Below are 14531 nucleotides of genomic sequence, written 5' to 3'. Positions count from 1 at the left end.
GAAGATTGCATGTTAACTGTCCTTAACCTGAGTAGAGCTCTTGTATTGTTAACTTCTTGCAGAATTTCATTAAATAATTGCTCCTCAAACCACTAAAACACAGAAATCCTATTTTCTGTACAACTTTTCTTTTTTTTCTCGTATGCTTTTAACACACCTTTCAGATTTGTGTAAGGAAATAACTCATACAAAATTCAATTATTACTAAACTTGCTTGAAATCTCCCTGAAATCTTCAGAAAACTGCATTTCATAAACCCAAAATTCACTGTTCTCATCCGAGTTTTCCTGCGGAGGAACTATTTGACCATAGAAGATTCTTTCATCTTTCATGTATTGAAAATGATCAAATATCATTTTCACAGAAGCCCAGCTGCTGTTATCTTCGTTCTGTTCAGAATTTCTGGAGTCTGCAATCTCGATATAGCATTCATCTTCTGATACAAAATGATAAAATGTCTGGCCTTTTTCATCGGCAAATGTAGCCCCAAAAACGGTTGCCGGTTTACAATGGTCTGTTTCTATGTCCCCAGACTCATTCGTCATCTTAAAATAATTTAGTTCAACATCATGACCACCTCAGAGCTCGATATGTAATTATTATATGCAACTAAGTGTTATGCCTATCGAAACAATAAAATTAGTACATTGCATAATACAAATCGATGCTCAGATGTAATTGGCGTACATAATAAGCCGATTCGGCTAAAAATTGGTTTTCGAATGCTCAAAAAATTGGGTGATTCAACACGCTGACACAAGTCAAGATTTTCGTACTGCTGTTTTATCGATTCAACAACTGGTGCTTTTGCTGGTGAACTTATGCCCCGAGGCATTTAACAAAGACCATAAGACAATTCTTCCATATACTATAAGAAACTTTGTAGTATAAAAAATAAACCACCTGAAAGCTTTATGAATTTTTAGATTGACACTTTTTGGCTAAAACTGACCCAATTCGAGAAAATTATATCAGTAGGTAATTTTGTACACGTTCCCAATCCCCACACCATCAAATGTTGTATTTTTTGCATAGAGGTGAAGCTGAGCTTCTCACCACTTGCGACACACAAATCTACAAACTCCAAAACGCCAAAAATAACAACACCCTAAATGATTAAATATTTGTTTCAAACTGAAACTCATTTTGATGAAGACCTGTTGCGGAACCTAGCAGCCAATATTGAAATAGCTTTTAGACTTCGAATTGCGCTACACATTGAGCTTCAAAATAGTCAGTGGAAAAAAGACAGTCAAATAAATTCTGAAAAATTCAGTTAAAAAAATTACTTGAAAATTTAAATAGAAAAATTGGAAAAATTACAGCTACAAAAACTTCATGGTGGTATCAGATGACGTTCATAAACAGCCTCAAAATACACTTGAAAATCTTTCACCGAGCAACAACAATGGGCAATTTAGAAATTGAAATCAAAATTCGAAGTTGAAATCACTTCAATTTCCTTTATGCCAATTTCAATATCGCATTGAAGCGCTTAGAGTTTGACTTCTTTTTAGCAAATAAAAAATGAATTTCAAAAAAATCAAAGTCAAAATCAAAACGCAAGAAATCGAATTGCGCGTGAACATATTCGTCGAAATTTTCCTGAAAAAACCTTTCCGACCTTTCTGGGAGTCTTCACTGCTTTCGTTGACACTAACAATTGAAACATAGCCAGCATACAGTTGACAAATACTCAGTTAATGCAAGGAAACAAAAAAACTTGCTTGTTGTTTGAAAAAACTTTACAATTTCTAGGGAAAAAATTATGGCCTTTAAGCGCTTTTAATTTCAACCATTTACAATTGACATCTTTTTGATAAAATTCACCCAATTTGAGAAAAATAGACCAACATGCACTATTTTTAATTCGCCGAAAAATTTAAAACATAGCCAATCGAAGATTAGAAAAGAGTAATGAACGCAAGTAAACAAAAAAAACACTGACTTTCTTGAAAACAATCTCAACTTTCGAATTTCAAAGAAAAAAATAGATGCCTTTCAAGCTCTTTGAATTTCTAGAACATTTTAGGACCGGCTCTTTTTTGATAACAAGAATTCAACTAGAGAAAACTGGATCAATAGGTAAAGTTTTTATTCCGCTGGAAACCTAAAAATTAAATTCCACTTTCGAAACTAGAAATCGTTCACGTTTTTTCGCGCCATTTCCACATTCTTATTTAGAGAGTGCTTTTTACGTCACTTTCAGCAGATGAATTTTAATTGAATTCAAAAAATGCTTATACATTTAAGTGCATTCATCAATGCATCAATATGTATGAATGCACATTGTACTCATAAGAGACTTTTAAGAGTTTTCCTGAAAAAAAACAGCAATACGCATATAAAAGACTTCACTACGTTCATTAATCTTAAAAATAAAACTCACTTTCCAAACAAGAAGCTGATCGCGTTTTGTTGTGACCTTTACTCTTTTGCGGTTCGATAGTGGAGTTTTTCATTTTAGGAAAGAAAAAAACTGAATTTGAAACAAATTGAAAGGCAAAACGCGAAAATCAAATTTGAACGTGAAAAGTTATTTGCTGAAAAAAACCATCAAGACCTAACCATTATAGAACATCCACCTAGAGATTTGAAATACCTCGAATTAAACCCCCAGAAATCAGAGCCTTTGATAATCCTCGATTTGCTCACCGTTCGCGTAACTGATAATAGCAAAAAAAGTTCCAACTAAATCGGATCAGCAGATTGAGATGACCTTGAAGAACATTTAAAATCCGTTGACTCCATTTGATGGCATTTTTCAAAATGAGGAGGCTGACCGACTAAAATTAACTAGAGACAAGTCAAAAATGAGTTTCAATATTAGCAATCAGAAATGAAACTTCAAAGGTAACAATAAAAAAAAGAAACATAAATAAACAGAATTGCATCGACTTGGATCATTGGGGCCTTATTATAACATAAAAACTACCCGTATTGAAACTAAATCAATACTTGTAAATACTTGTCGAGGTGTTATCAAAATTTTGGGTATATCTCTGAGCTTAGTTTACGAAGGAACAATGAGCTCTCATTCAAATTTTACCTTCAATTTCCAAAAAAATTCCCCATGCGTTAGTCGAGGCAATTAATAGTATTGTAAAACATCAATCAGCGCATTTTGAATGTCAGCGATTCTTTCAAGGTCGAAATTTCTCCAGTGAAGTCCAGATCCAGTTGATAATCAACCTCTTTCGAATTTTTCGGGTTCTGTTTAATCCCAAACACTCCACAAATCTCTTCACCTTTTTTAGCAGTCAGAAAATCCGTCAAATAGAACACAGTTTGCTTCCAGTGAGTGTAGTTCGCTTCTGGACTAGTCGTAAATCCAGTTCTCTTGTGACATTTCGTGAACTCAACATTGAAGAATGCTACAAATGCGTGTACGTTGTCGTTTTGCTTCATCAACAAATTAAACGGAACTGTGAAATCCGAATGTTCTCGTAGAGTGGCAGTGTAAAGATCTACCTCTCGAAGAAGACAAGGACTTGTTACGACTTGCTGTGGTTCCACGACATCAACTAAGGGTTCCTGGAGGGCAGTATCTCGGATACTCGTCATGTTGAAGCCATAAACCGATGACCACCAGTGTATTTTCTGGTCCTTGTAACTCTTATCTTCAATCGCTGTTAAGTACAATGAGGCCCGGTCTGGAAACATCAGACCATCTGGCTTGAGATACTTGTCTCTGGCATAGAGAACAGCCGGAAGCGTCGAGTCATAGAAGAGACAGAAGCCCATCCATTCTGACAAAATAATGTCTACTTTCTCCACTGGCAACTGAACGTCTTCAATTTTGCCCTTTATCATCGTAATTTTATCATCCATTTTGTTATCTTTAACTATCTGCCGAGCATGATCTAGAATGTTTGACATGTCAACTCCGTACACATGTTTGGCACCCGCTTTAGCCGCAAATAGCGACAGCAGCCCTAATCCACAGCCAACGTCAAGAACAATCTTTCCTTCGAAGAGATGCTTGTTGTACATGATTGCATTTTTATAGGTCAGCGCTCTCACTTCGTCTTTGAGGTGTTCCTCGTGCACGCCGAAATGGGCGTACGAGTCCTCGAAGTAGTCTTCTGACGTCATTTCTGAGAGGGAAACTGCTTGCATCTTTGCAGCTGGGGGTCCGTGGTCTCCATTCACGCTCTGCGGCTCAGGCATTGTCTTCACTATCTTCGCAATTTTGAGAATGTGACCAAAAATCAACAAAACAGATAGCAGATTTCAATCAATTCTGAAAACAAAACCAAACTGAACACTTTTGATGATTTTGAGAACTTATCAGCGGTCTGATTCAGTAGCCTCAGTCATCGGTATCCAATAAAAAAAAATAAAAACGACAAAAAAAATTCAAAAAATCTGTACTTTTCATGTGCATAAATAAAAAAATCTGTTTTACAAAAATTTGACTATATTTACAATGAAAGAGATGCATTATTTACAAAATATACAGAATCTTATTGGTAAATCTGTTTAGCTCATTTTCCATTTTTACAATTAACGCACGATATCTCAATTTTGCATAATTTTTCATTTAGCCAGCTGAAGACCTTGTCTTCACGCGGGTTTCTCATGCCACTGCAACTTGTGAGGCGATGTATGGGTTGATGACATCCACCACTGTCTCTTGCAATAGGAAAGGTTTGTACTGGATTGTGACGGAAGTAGCTATTGGGTGTTTCTTAGTATCTGCTGCCAACTCATTGATCAATCTCCACCGCTCCTATAACACGATAAATAAAATAACTCAAATTCGCATTTCGAGAAACGGCTCTTTTTCCTTTTCCCCCCACCTGCAAGTTTTTATACTTGAAGTTGCCGTTCACTTTGTCCGATTGTCGTGAAAATTGGCATGCAGAATAATTAGGCCATAACAAGCATATTTGGTCTTCATAATAAACCTTGTAAAACCACTCGTTATACCATAAAGTTCATGTTTGAGTGAGGTGGGGGGAGGGGGGGGGGGGAAGGAAAAAGAACCCGAGAAACAAAAACATCAATCTCAAATCATGAACTTAAGAACCATCAGCATGGATCTTTTAAGTTCAACTGAACAGGCGTTAACGACGCTTCAAAAAGACATCAACGCTTTGCTTTTCACCTACCAAATACTTAAATGCATGTATTTAAACCCAGCTTTACTCTAATCGATTGGATATTTATTTAATGTACCATATGCGAAAGAGTAAGACATAATGGTCATTTTATAAATACGCCTGTTTAGATGAAAATAAGCAGCAGAAAAGTTCTAAAGCCTGACAGAATTGCACGTGCGATTGTAAAAGGTAGAAATATAATAAATCATTCAGCGTCTCATAATTGAGTAGAATTCTTACACTTTGAGATTCTTGGTCATTGAGAGCGAACTTCGGCAAGGCGTAGGAGTACATGATAGGATAGACAGTCTGCAGGAACAACGTGTGGAAGCTGTTCCGCAGAAACACAGGATTTTTCTAGAACAACAACCGGAAATTAATCTCCGTTTTAAGTAATTCTTTGGAAACAAATTCGTTTCAAGTTCAACCAACCTTTTCCGCACGTTTCATATTTTTCGCCAACTCCATCCATTCACTCTAAAAAATGAAGACAATTGATGGCGATTTTTGAAACCAAATTTATTTAAAAACATCTGATTGTATATTCGCTTTATCCCTTGCTCTTCTTGATCATGGAACCGACATTAAATCTTCACAACACTATTCACAACGCTGAGATGTACTCTTTTCTGATATGAAAAAGTTTTTTGTTAACAGCGAGGAACCCGAAGTAGTAGTAAAGAACTCACCCTGAGTAAATCGATCAAGTCTGGAGTGTCCATTGCGACGGGGAAGTTAGCCAAGAATGGCGAAGAAATCGGTTCTGCAACAAAAATAGGGCATGACGAACACTGAGCAATGATAACACTCGAAGTCTACTTTATGTAGAAAAATATCCTAACAAAGAATAGCCGTTTCCTCGGAAAGTTGCAAAGATTGATCCAAACTCATTAAAACAAGCCAACAGAAAGTTGAAAAAGAGTCAATGAACGCAGGGAAACAGAAAAAAAATACCGACATGTTTTAAAAAACTTCAACTTTCGAATTTTAAAGAAAAACAAGACTGCTCGTATCAGGGCGAAGCCCTGAATGTTCCGACTGCCTTTTAAGGTTTTGTGAGCAGTAATAACATTAAAAAACTAAATGTAATAAAACAAAAAAAAATTAAGTTGGACTTTTTTTAAATAAAAATCATCACCCCACACGTCATATGGGTACAAAAGAACAGATTTCGCTCCTTTTAACAAATCATTGATGGCAGATAAGCTTCTTTCAACAAAATTGAAACGATTTCTAGGACGGATAAACTCTCCGCTTACGCTTTAATATCGCGAAATATATCTCGCGTTTATTGTCCCAAATTGGCCGAAATAGCTATCTTTAAACCCCCATAACTTTACAAAAAATGATCACAGGTAAAATATTTTTTCAAATTTGAGCTCAGATTAACAATACCTTTCAAAAGATTTTAAAAATTCCGTCAAAAAAGGCTAGTTAAAAAGTCTGAACATGAAAATAGATAAAACAAAATAAAACGAAATTTGTCTGAAGAAAAAAAACCTCTCCGAGCACAAATATTCCATTCCTTTCGTATCGACAGGCGGAACAAAAATTTGGCCTCAATTTCAACATTAATTAATGATTGTTACAATTTTGATAAAAACAAACCAATTTGAAAAAAAACTGGATCAATGTGTTAATTTTTTGGTCCGCTGGGATATCTTAAATTTAAATTCAACTTTCGAAACTAATATTTGTACCTTTTTTCGCACCATTTCCGTATTTGTATTTTGAGAGCGCATTTTACCTCATTTTTAACAAATGACCTTGAATTGAACTCAAACAACGCACACCTATGAGCATTCATAAATGCATTAATATGTCTGAATGCTCTTCTGTAATTATTAGAGCATTTATAAGACCTATATGAGAGTCTTCACTACGTTGATCTACTCTTAAAATATTGAAACCAATTGATTCCAATTCATTTAAGGAGAGAGAGAGATTTTGGGGTGCACTTTTTTGGACAAATTATGGGGTGAGTTTTTGCGAATCAGATTCCCGACCAATTGGGTTTTAATTTGAGACCACATCGACCTCCTACTTGACCCCCTGAGTATTCTCTCAGGTAGCCAAAATCGGCTGGAAAAAATTTCAGCGTTAGTACAAAAAATTGGGGAATTCAACAACTCAACAAAACAATACCACCTTTGCTTCACATCTCTAGAATTGATCCAATTAACTAAGTTAATTGCAATTAATAACAAAGAAGCATTATTAGAGCATTCATAAGACCTATTTGAGAGTCTTCACTACGTTGATCTACTCTTAAAATATTGAAACCAATTGATTCCAATTCATTTAAGGAGAGAGAGATAGAGAGATTTTGGGGTGCACTTTTTTGGACAGATTATGGGGTGAGTTTTTGCGAATCAGATTACCGACCAATAGGGTTTTAATTTGAGACCACATCGACCTCCTACTTGACCCCCTGAGTATTCTCTCAGGTAGCCAAAATCGGCTGGAAAAAATTTCAGCGTTAGTACAAAAAATTGGGGAATTCAACAACTCAACAAAACAATACCACCTTTGCTTCACATCTCTAGAATTGATCCAATTAACTAAGTTAATTGCAATTAATAACAAAGAAACAAGGTTCTTCGAAACGTGTACCAGAAAAACATTGGTTCAAAGAAAAGCTTGTGCTGCAATTTCTTTGAAGATCCTTGTGAACAACTTAAAGAAAAAGCTATCAATTTCCCGAGCCAAACTCTTCAACTCGCAGTTAGGAGTTACCTTCTGCAACTATTCGCGTATGCTGCCTGTCTAAGCACACACTTTTGTACATTGTCAGTTTAGTTTTCCAAAAACCAGAGAAGCTCAAAAAACCGTCAATATATCAAAACAAACTTTTTCTATATCCAAAATTACTTTACCCCAAAAAGTTATGCTAAGCTCCTATGCAGAGAAATATCCAAGCAGCTGTTATTTCGATTGAACCCTTTTTCTCAGATTTGGCAGAGCAATTTTTGACAGAAGTCTCCTGAAACTGTTCAAAGTTTCAAATCACACCGTCAAACTTATTTCGGAGTCCAAACCCAACTTTCCTACAAATTAGGGCCTATTGGTCGGTAATCTGCTGCGCTGGTGTCTCAATGAAAAGTGAACGTCAGTAAAATTATGCAAATTCTACTCCAGGATTTGGTTTTTTGTGATTGACACATTTCAATAAAAATCAACTATCTCTAGCAATGTAACTTAAATTGGTACTACTAAAAGCCGATGTGGAGCTAGCTGATGACGACTATTCAAACAGATTTTGTATATAGGTTATGACAGGTTTTGATTGCCGATTTGGCTCAAATCACACGACAAATGGTATGATATCATTCATTAAGCGCATTCTGTTTATTTAGTATATTTCTAACTGAGCTCCACCATTATAGTTCGGAGTTAAATTTCTACTGCTGAGCTAATTTTAACCAAAGATTAGAACTTCTCTTTTGAGATTTTTTACAGCATAGCTGAGAGGATAAATGAAAATTACTTAATTGCTGCGTGTAATTGTTGCTGTATTTGTTATCTAACTTTTATTAAACAAAGTAAATTGTCACTTACTTATGTCTTTAGATAATTTTTATATTTTATTAATTATAAATTTTTAGTGTAGAAATCTTTTAAAATACTGAAGATCTTGATTTTCAGTTTCACAAGTTCAAGTGGATCTCAATTTGAAAATGGATTTCAATTCATTGAATAAAAAACTCCTTGATCAAATTTTACAAAATCGATCACAAAAAACTCCTTTTAACATTGGTGAAATTCGAAAGTTTCCCGGATCTAAAATTCTTAGGCAAGGCATGATAAGTGACGGGAACATTATTAAAGATAATCTATGAACACTTAAAAACGTATTGTTATTTAAAATGTTCGTAATTTTGTCCAGCAAGCATTTAATGATAAGACTGAACTACTAAAAAACAGGTGAAAAAACTAACAAGTTACACTCAAAGCTCATGCCAATCAGATGCATTGTCCAATTTTTTTAATTTGAAATTTATAGTTCAATTGTATATCATGAAACGCTTAATGGCGAAGAGGGGGAACTATTTCATTAATAAAATGATCAACCATTTACAATTTATTACTGATATTTGCTCCGACACTTCTCATGCCTAGCAAAAATTTGATCCAGGCGTAATATTTATAATTTCACTGATTTGAAATCGACATTTTTTTCCACGCTAAACCAAGAACTACAACTAATCATCGGAATGGGATGAATGATATATTATTTTAAAGTTCTTTCAGTGATAATTAGAATAATACAAATATTTTGAGTTTGATCAAGTTTCGAGCGACTAAAGCAAATGAGTAAAGCAACAATAAAGTTCGTTAAATTAACCACTTAGGCTATAAAAAAAAATTCTAAATGAAAATTAGTTTTAGAAGCTTCATTTGGCAAAAAAAACATTAAAAAAATAATTGTGCAAAAACAGTTGTCAATGGTGCCTCATTTATTAACTTTCTCCAGGTGTGTGTATAGTTCTCTCGTCACACCTCGCACAAGAAACGACACTAAGTTGAAGAACTTAGTATTTTGCTGATCTTTTTTTGTAGTTTTTACGAATCAGGTCGGAGCATTCTGTGCTAATTGTAAAGCAACCGGTCATCCTTAATTTCACGTGCTCGTCTTTTATTGCATACCGTAACTTGCTTTCCGTTTAACAAACTATTTTGAAATCCCGAAGTCAAACATTGAAAATTGAGCGTAAACAAATTTTAAAGACTTGCATTGAAAATAATTAATAAATGAAATACCTTTTAGGACTTTTCGCTTAAAAACATTCAAAACAAGGATAGCCGGTTATTGTACACATAAGACAGAACGTTCCGACCATATTCTTTAATAAGTCATTAGTCATTTAAAAAAACTTTGTGGTGTGATAAAAAAATAGAAAAGAAAAAATGGAAAATAGTTTTTATAGAAAAATTACTAGAAAAAGGGAAAAAAATTGCAGAAATTTTTAATTCCATAAATGTCGCTAAAAACTCCAAAAACTAACTTTACTCGAGATAAACTAAGTTTTTACGTCCTAAATTAAGCATAAATCAGCTTTTATAAGCCTGTACGCTGCCCTATTAACTCGAAATTAGAAAGAAAATCAAAAAATTCAAAGCAGCTGAAAGGGCTTCACACAATCACGACTGAAAGAGCTTCACACAATCACGTCTGAAAGTGCTTCACACAGATGCGAAGCTGCACTTCGCATACACAAGCAAAAATATGACCGATAACGCTACTGAGAAAAACTGAATGATTATTTGTGGTACCTGATTTTGCTTGGAAAACAAAAAACTGAAGCACCGAATACTAAGTTCCTCCCGTGGTCGGAACAAAAATACAGGCAGTAATGATTGCACTGCGAAGATATAGTTCAGGCTCTTTAAAGCAAAATTGTAAAAACTGCAACAAAACATGGCGCTTCAACTTTAAAAAAAATTAACCAAGCTTTTTTGTTTAAAAAAACAGCTCACATTTTTGCCAGAGGGCCTATGTTAATTATTCTGTCAAAATTCGAATAACTCGTATTCCAAAAAAGCTATTGACTTTTTGCTTTAATTCATTTCATTTAATCACATTTTGAAACTACTTTAATTTAGTAATTCAGAGTTCACGTCATAATCAAGGTCATCAAAATCGCTGCTATACATCTGATCCACGTTATCGTCACCGCCATTATTGTCTTCATTTTCTGATTCGTTTCGATTGTCTTCCCTCCTCTCAACCGATTTAACCCTCGAACTCGACTTTGCGACGTATTTAGGATTCCTTTTCGCTTGCATTCGTTCCACCCTTTGTCTATGCGGTGCTTCGGAAAATGTCACGTATCTATCATCGTGGTTCAATCTTCGAATCACTTGTTTCAGTTTCTTCACGCGTTGCGAGAACTGCTTCACAATTAAATCGTACTTTTCTAGTTTCAGTTTTACGTTCACTATTTCCTTGTCTTTTTCAACGGATAACTTCATTAGACTTGATCTCTCGTGAGCTAGTTGTTCACCGAGTTCAATCGCATCCTCCAACTTCAAAGACAGCACATTTTTTTCGATTTTAATATATTTTACATTTTTGTATTTAGAGCTTGAGTCATGATCTGTCGCATAATTACAGGCCATGAAAACTAACTTAAAAAATGCGATTAACTTGGTTTTAAAAAAAAAACTCAATCGAAACTGAAATTGCTTGCCAATAAAGGCTAGCAATATATACCATAAGAATTTCAGTTGGTAAGGACTCATGATATAGTAAAGGAAATCTCTGAAGGCCTGAAAAATAGGGCAGACGTTACAAAACAAGTTCCGAATAAAAATAATCATTGCAAAAACATTTGATATCGAAACTATGTGCTGCATTTTAAGCATCCCTGTTTAGATAGGTCGAGTATCTTTCCCTGCGACGCTATTAATTGTCCTTCCAGAACCCTGGAATTCTTCTGCCAAGTCTTCTGTTTGTTCAGTACATTCTCCACCTCCGATTGCATGGATATCATTTTGGAGTTGGAATCTGAGTGCTGCATCACCAGGTACTGTCTCTCGAATTCCAGATCTTGCACTCTTCAAGTAAACGACAACTATTCCTTCAGACGAATTTTTGGACAAAATGTTCTAGATAAAAAGATTTTTCAAGAAATTTCAGTCAAACACTTCAAAGATAAAATTTTCAAAAAACCGACAAGCTAGAATATTCAGAACAAAAACAGATCAACATCCGTTTTTGATTAATTGTACACAGAGGCGACGCTGTGCTTCGCAAACACAAGTGAGAAAACGACATAAATTAGCTGTAAAAGTTGAAATAAAAAATGTAAAAATTAGCCCTTTGCATTGGTGGATTCGAACTTACGACTAAGAGATTTAGAGTCGCACGTCCTCGCATTTATCTACGTGCCCTTGAAATATGCTAACACTAGCCACCAATGAAGCAGCTACATACGCTAAGAAATTGCCAATTGTAAGCAGCAAAATGATATCAAATCAAAATTTGCATGTAATAATTTGGAATATACTAAACTGAAGGCATCCAAAGACATTTTGCGTGAATTGAAGTTGCTTTAACTGCGAGATAAAAGTTAAATATTTCTGAAATGGAGTTTTTATTATTTTACTGTTTGAAACAAATAGCTTTTTTTCGGTTTAGTTGATGCATTAAAATAGAAGCGAAGCTGCACTTCGCAAACACAAGCAAAAAAGCGACAAAAAACTCTTATAGGTTCAAACGTTAAAATGTAAAAACAAGAACCTTTAAACGAAAAACGCTACTAGGTTTTGTAATCGAATACCCGACCTCAAGAGTAAAAGTCGCCTGCTTTAGCGTCAGCACCTAAATCACTTGAAACTTACTAACATTAGCCGCCACTAAACCAAATTCAAAGCTATAATGTAAATGCAGCAAAAATAAGCCAGACTAGGGGTTCAGTCAAAGCTGGAGCTAACTGTTTGATAGTTTTTAATGAACTGATGTGAAAAGTAACAGTAAATTTCAAAACAGCAAGAAAAACTTTCTGGGCTGATTCTTAACCATATCTACGGAGAAAAGGTTTTTCATGGGAGATCATTACAAACATCTCGTTTGATTGATTTATTAACTTCAAAATTGGCATGGTTTTGGGAAAACGAGCGAAGTCCATTAAGTTAAAAAAAGAGTCACTTATAGGATGCTTAACCGGTCTATAGCGGATCGCTAGCCAGAAATGGTAAAATCAGGCTTTGCATGTGATACACGTACAATTTGTTATTTCAATTGAACCCTTAATGGCACAGCACTTTCGAGAAAATCGAAAAAAAAGTCACTAATTCAAAAAATGGACTTCAAATCCAAAATATCTTTTCTAAGAAAGAGAGGCCTGGGATCTTATGCAGGAAACCTCATAGCACCTGTTCTTTTGATTGAAACTTTGGTTATTTTTCGAGAAAAATCTGAAAGGTTTCGAAAGCACGCTTAAGTTGAAAATTTGGACATTTTCTGAGGATTTTTTTTGAAGAAACATAAGGGCAGAAATACCGATGCAGATAAACTTCACACCTCATGTGTTTTTTTATTAAATCCCTAATCTCAGAATGGCAATGCATTTCTCGAAAAAACATTAAAAGTTCAACAAATAGTCAACATTTCAAAACGTGGACTTTAACTAAAACCAACAACTTTTCTACAAAATAAGGTTGTAGCAGAAATAAAAGCAGAAAAAAAATCCAAGCAGGTGTTCTATCAATTAAACCTTCGCCCGCAGATTTGGCTGTGTCGTTTTCAAAAAAATCGAAAAATGGAGGAAATTTCAAGTGTAGTTTTCAAAAAAATCGAAAAACGGACGAAATTTCAAAAAGTAGCTGCTTATTCAGTCAAAATTGCTGCAAACTTATATTTCGACTGAATCCTTCTCCGATTTGACTGAAGTTTCAAATGGAAATTTCCCAAAAATAGTCGAAAATTCAAAATTAGACTTCTGTCAACTTCATAGTATAAGGCAAGATAGGAGGGGGAAAAGAAAGGTATGGAGGAAAAGTTGTTGCCTCTTGACTAAGTTAGTAATATCTTCTTTGCTCTGGTGTCTCAACTCTTTCAGCTCCTGCTCCACCTTCTCAACTACCTCAGTGTGCTTGGCTATTTTGATGCAGTCCTCGTGTTCTTTGGGAAGAGGGGGAGGTTCTTTCCTCAAGACCAGGATTCGAAACTTTTCCTGTGAAGTACGAGGGAATTCAGTCATTCCAGGTCAACACAACGCCTCTGCTCACATGATGCTGTTATTTTCAGAATACCTTCCCTGAGAACTATGCTTGAAGATTTTAAAGATAAGGTATACTTCGAATTTTCTAATAGTGAAATTACCACCAGTCAGTGCTTGCAAAAGGTATACGATTGCAACAATTTTTGTCTAGCTATTGCTGATTATGTTGACCTGCAATGCATTGAAGTCGGATTCCAAGAACGACTTATCCGTTTCCAACTGGATGCACTTCCGGGTTAACCTCGCAACCTCCTGTACATATCCCTGGTGCTGATCTTTCTGCTTCTGTTCCATAACCTCCACGTGGTTAACCAATACTTGGTTCTCCTCCAGTACCAACTTAGCCTACATCATTAGTAATTTCATCAAGTTTCATCTATGTTACCTCAAAAAACTGAAGGCATCCAAAGACATTTTGCGTGAATTGAAGTTGCTTTAACTGCGAGATAAAAGTTAAATATTTCTGAAATGGAGTTTTTATTATTTTACTGTTTGAAACAAATAGCTTTTTTTCGGTTTAGTTGATGCATTAAAATAGAAGCGAAGCTGCACTTCGCAAACACAAGCAAAAAAGCGACAAAAAACTCTTATAGGTTCAAACGTTAAAATGTAAAAACAAGAACCTTTAAACGAAAAACGCTACTAGGTTTTGTAATCGAATACCCGACCTCAAGAGTAAAAGTCGCCTGCTTTAGCGTCA

At 35.1% G+C, this 14531-nt stretch overlaps 3 protein-coding genes across 5 annotated transcripts in view; all 3 read right to left on the bottom strand.

Moving 5' to 3' along the window:
* Window positions 1–14531, bottom strand: part of LOC134846906 (protein arginine N-methyltransferase 1-like) — a 443857-nt gene that overhangs the window by 1174 nt on the left and 428152 nt on the right. Inside the window, exon 2 of one of the 2 annotated variants that reach the window (XR_010162834.1) lies at window positions 215–545. Coding sequence is in view for 1 of the 2 variants with exons in the window: in XM_063864325.1 (XP_063720395.1) it covers window positions 3115–4170 (1056 nt within the window). In the remaining variant the exon portion in view is untranslated. Of the gene's footprint in view, window positions 1–214; window positions 546–2906; window positions 4244–14531 lie in introns of those variants that run through there. The other variant, XM_063864325.1, reaches the window with a different exon arrangement.
* The window catches only part of LOC134846901 (nephrocystin-1-like), a 50081-nt gene continuing 39904 nt past the window's right edge, over window positions 4355–14531 (bottom strand). For both annotated transcript variants that reach the window (XM_063864315.1, XM_063864316.1), the window contains 4 exons: window positions 5795–5868; window positions 5538–5582; window positions 5346–5462; window positions 4355–4732 (listed from right to left, as the gene is read on the bottom strand). In XM_063864315.1, the coding sequence (XP_063720385.1) occupies window positions 4580–4732; window positions 5346–5462; window positions 5538–5582; window positions 5795–5868 (389 nt within the window). In that variant the 3' untranslated portion in view covers window positions 4355–4579. The remainder of the gene's footprint in view (window positions 4733–5345; window positions 5463–5537; window positions 5583–5794; window positions 5869–14531) is intronic.
* On the bottom strand, window positions 11449–14289 carry LOC134845848 (centrosomal protein of 89 kDa-like). The gene is made up of 3 exons (XM_063862947.1): window positions 14003–14289; window positions 13617–13783; window positions 11449–11663 (listed from the first exon to the last, which is right to left on the bottom strand). Exons 1-3 carry the CDS (start codon window positions 14123–14125, stop codon window positions 11450–11452), a joined length of 504 nt encoding a protein of 167 aa, XP_063719017.1. The 5' UTR covers window positions 14126–14289; the 3' UTR covers window position 11449.

This window comes from Symsagittifera roscoffensis, chromosome 5 (genome assembly GCF_963678635.1).
Source record: "Symsagittifera roscoffensis chromosome 5, txSymRosc1.1, whole genome shotgun sequence".
In the NCBI taxonomy this organism is placed as follows: domain Eukaryota; kingdom Metazoa; phylum Xenacoelomorpha; order Acoela; family Convolutidae; genus Symsagittifera; species Symsagittifera roscoffensis.
Note: the sequence above shows the minus strand (reverse complement) of the source record. Positions and strands in the feature narration are given on the sequence as shown.

Excerpts from the sequence above, each read along its gene's own strand:
- LOC134845848 (XM_063862947.1), bottom strand. The coding sequence starts at position 14,125 with ATGGAACAGAAGCAGAAAGATCAGCACCAGGGATATGTACAGGAGGTT. Across the intron at positions 13,784-14,002 it reads CCGACTTCAATGCATTGCAG|GAAAAGTTTCGAATCCTGGT; the intron begins GTCAACATAATC and ends CGTACTTCACAG. Across the intron at positions 11,664-13,616 it reads ATTACTAACTTAGTCAAGAG|AGTGCAAGATCTGGAATTCG; the intron begins GCAACAACTTTT and ends GTTTACTTGAAG.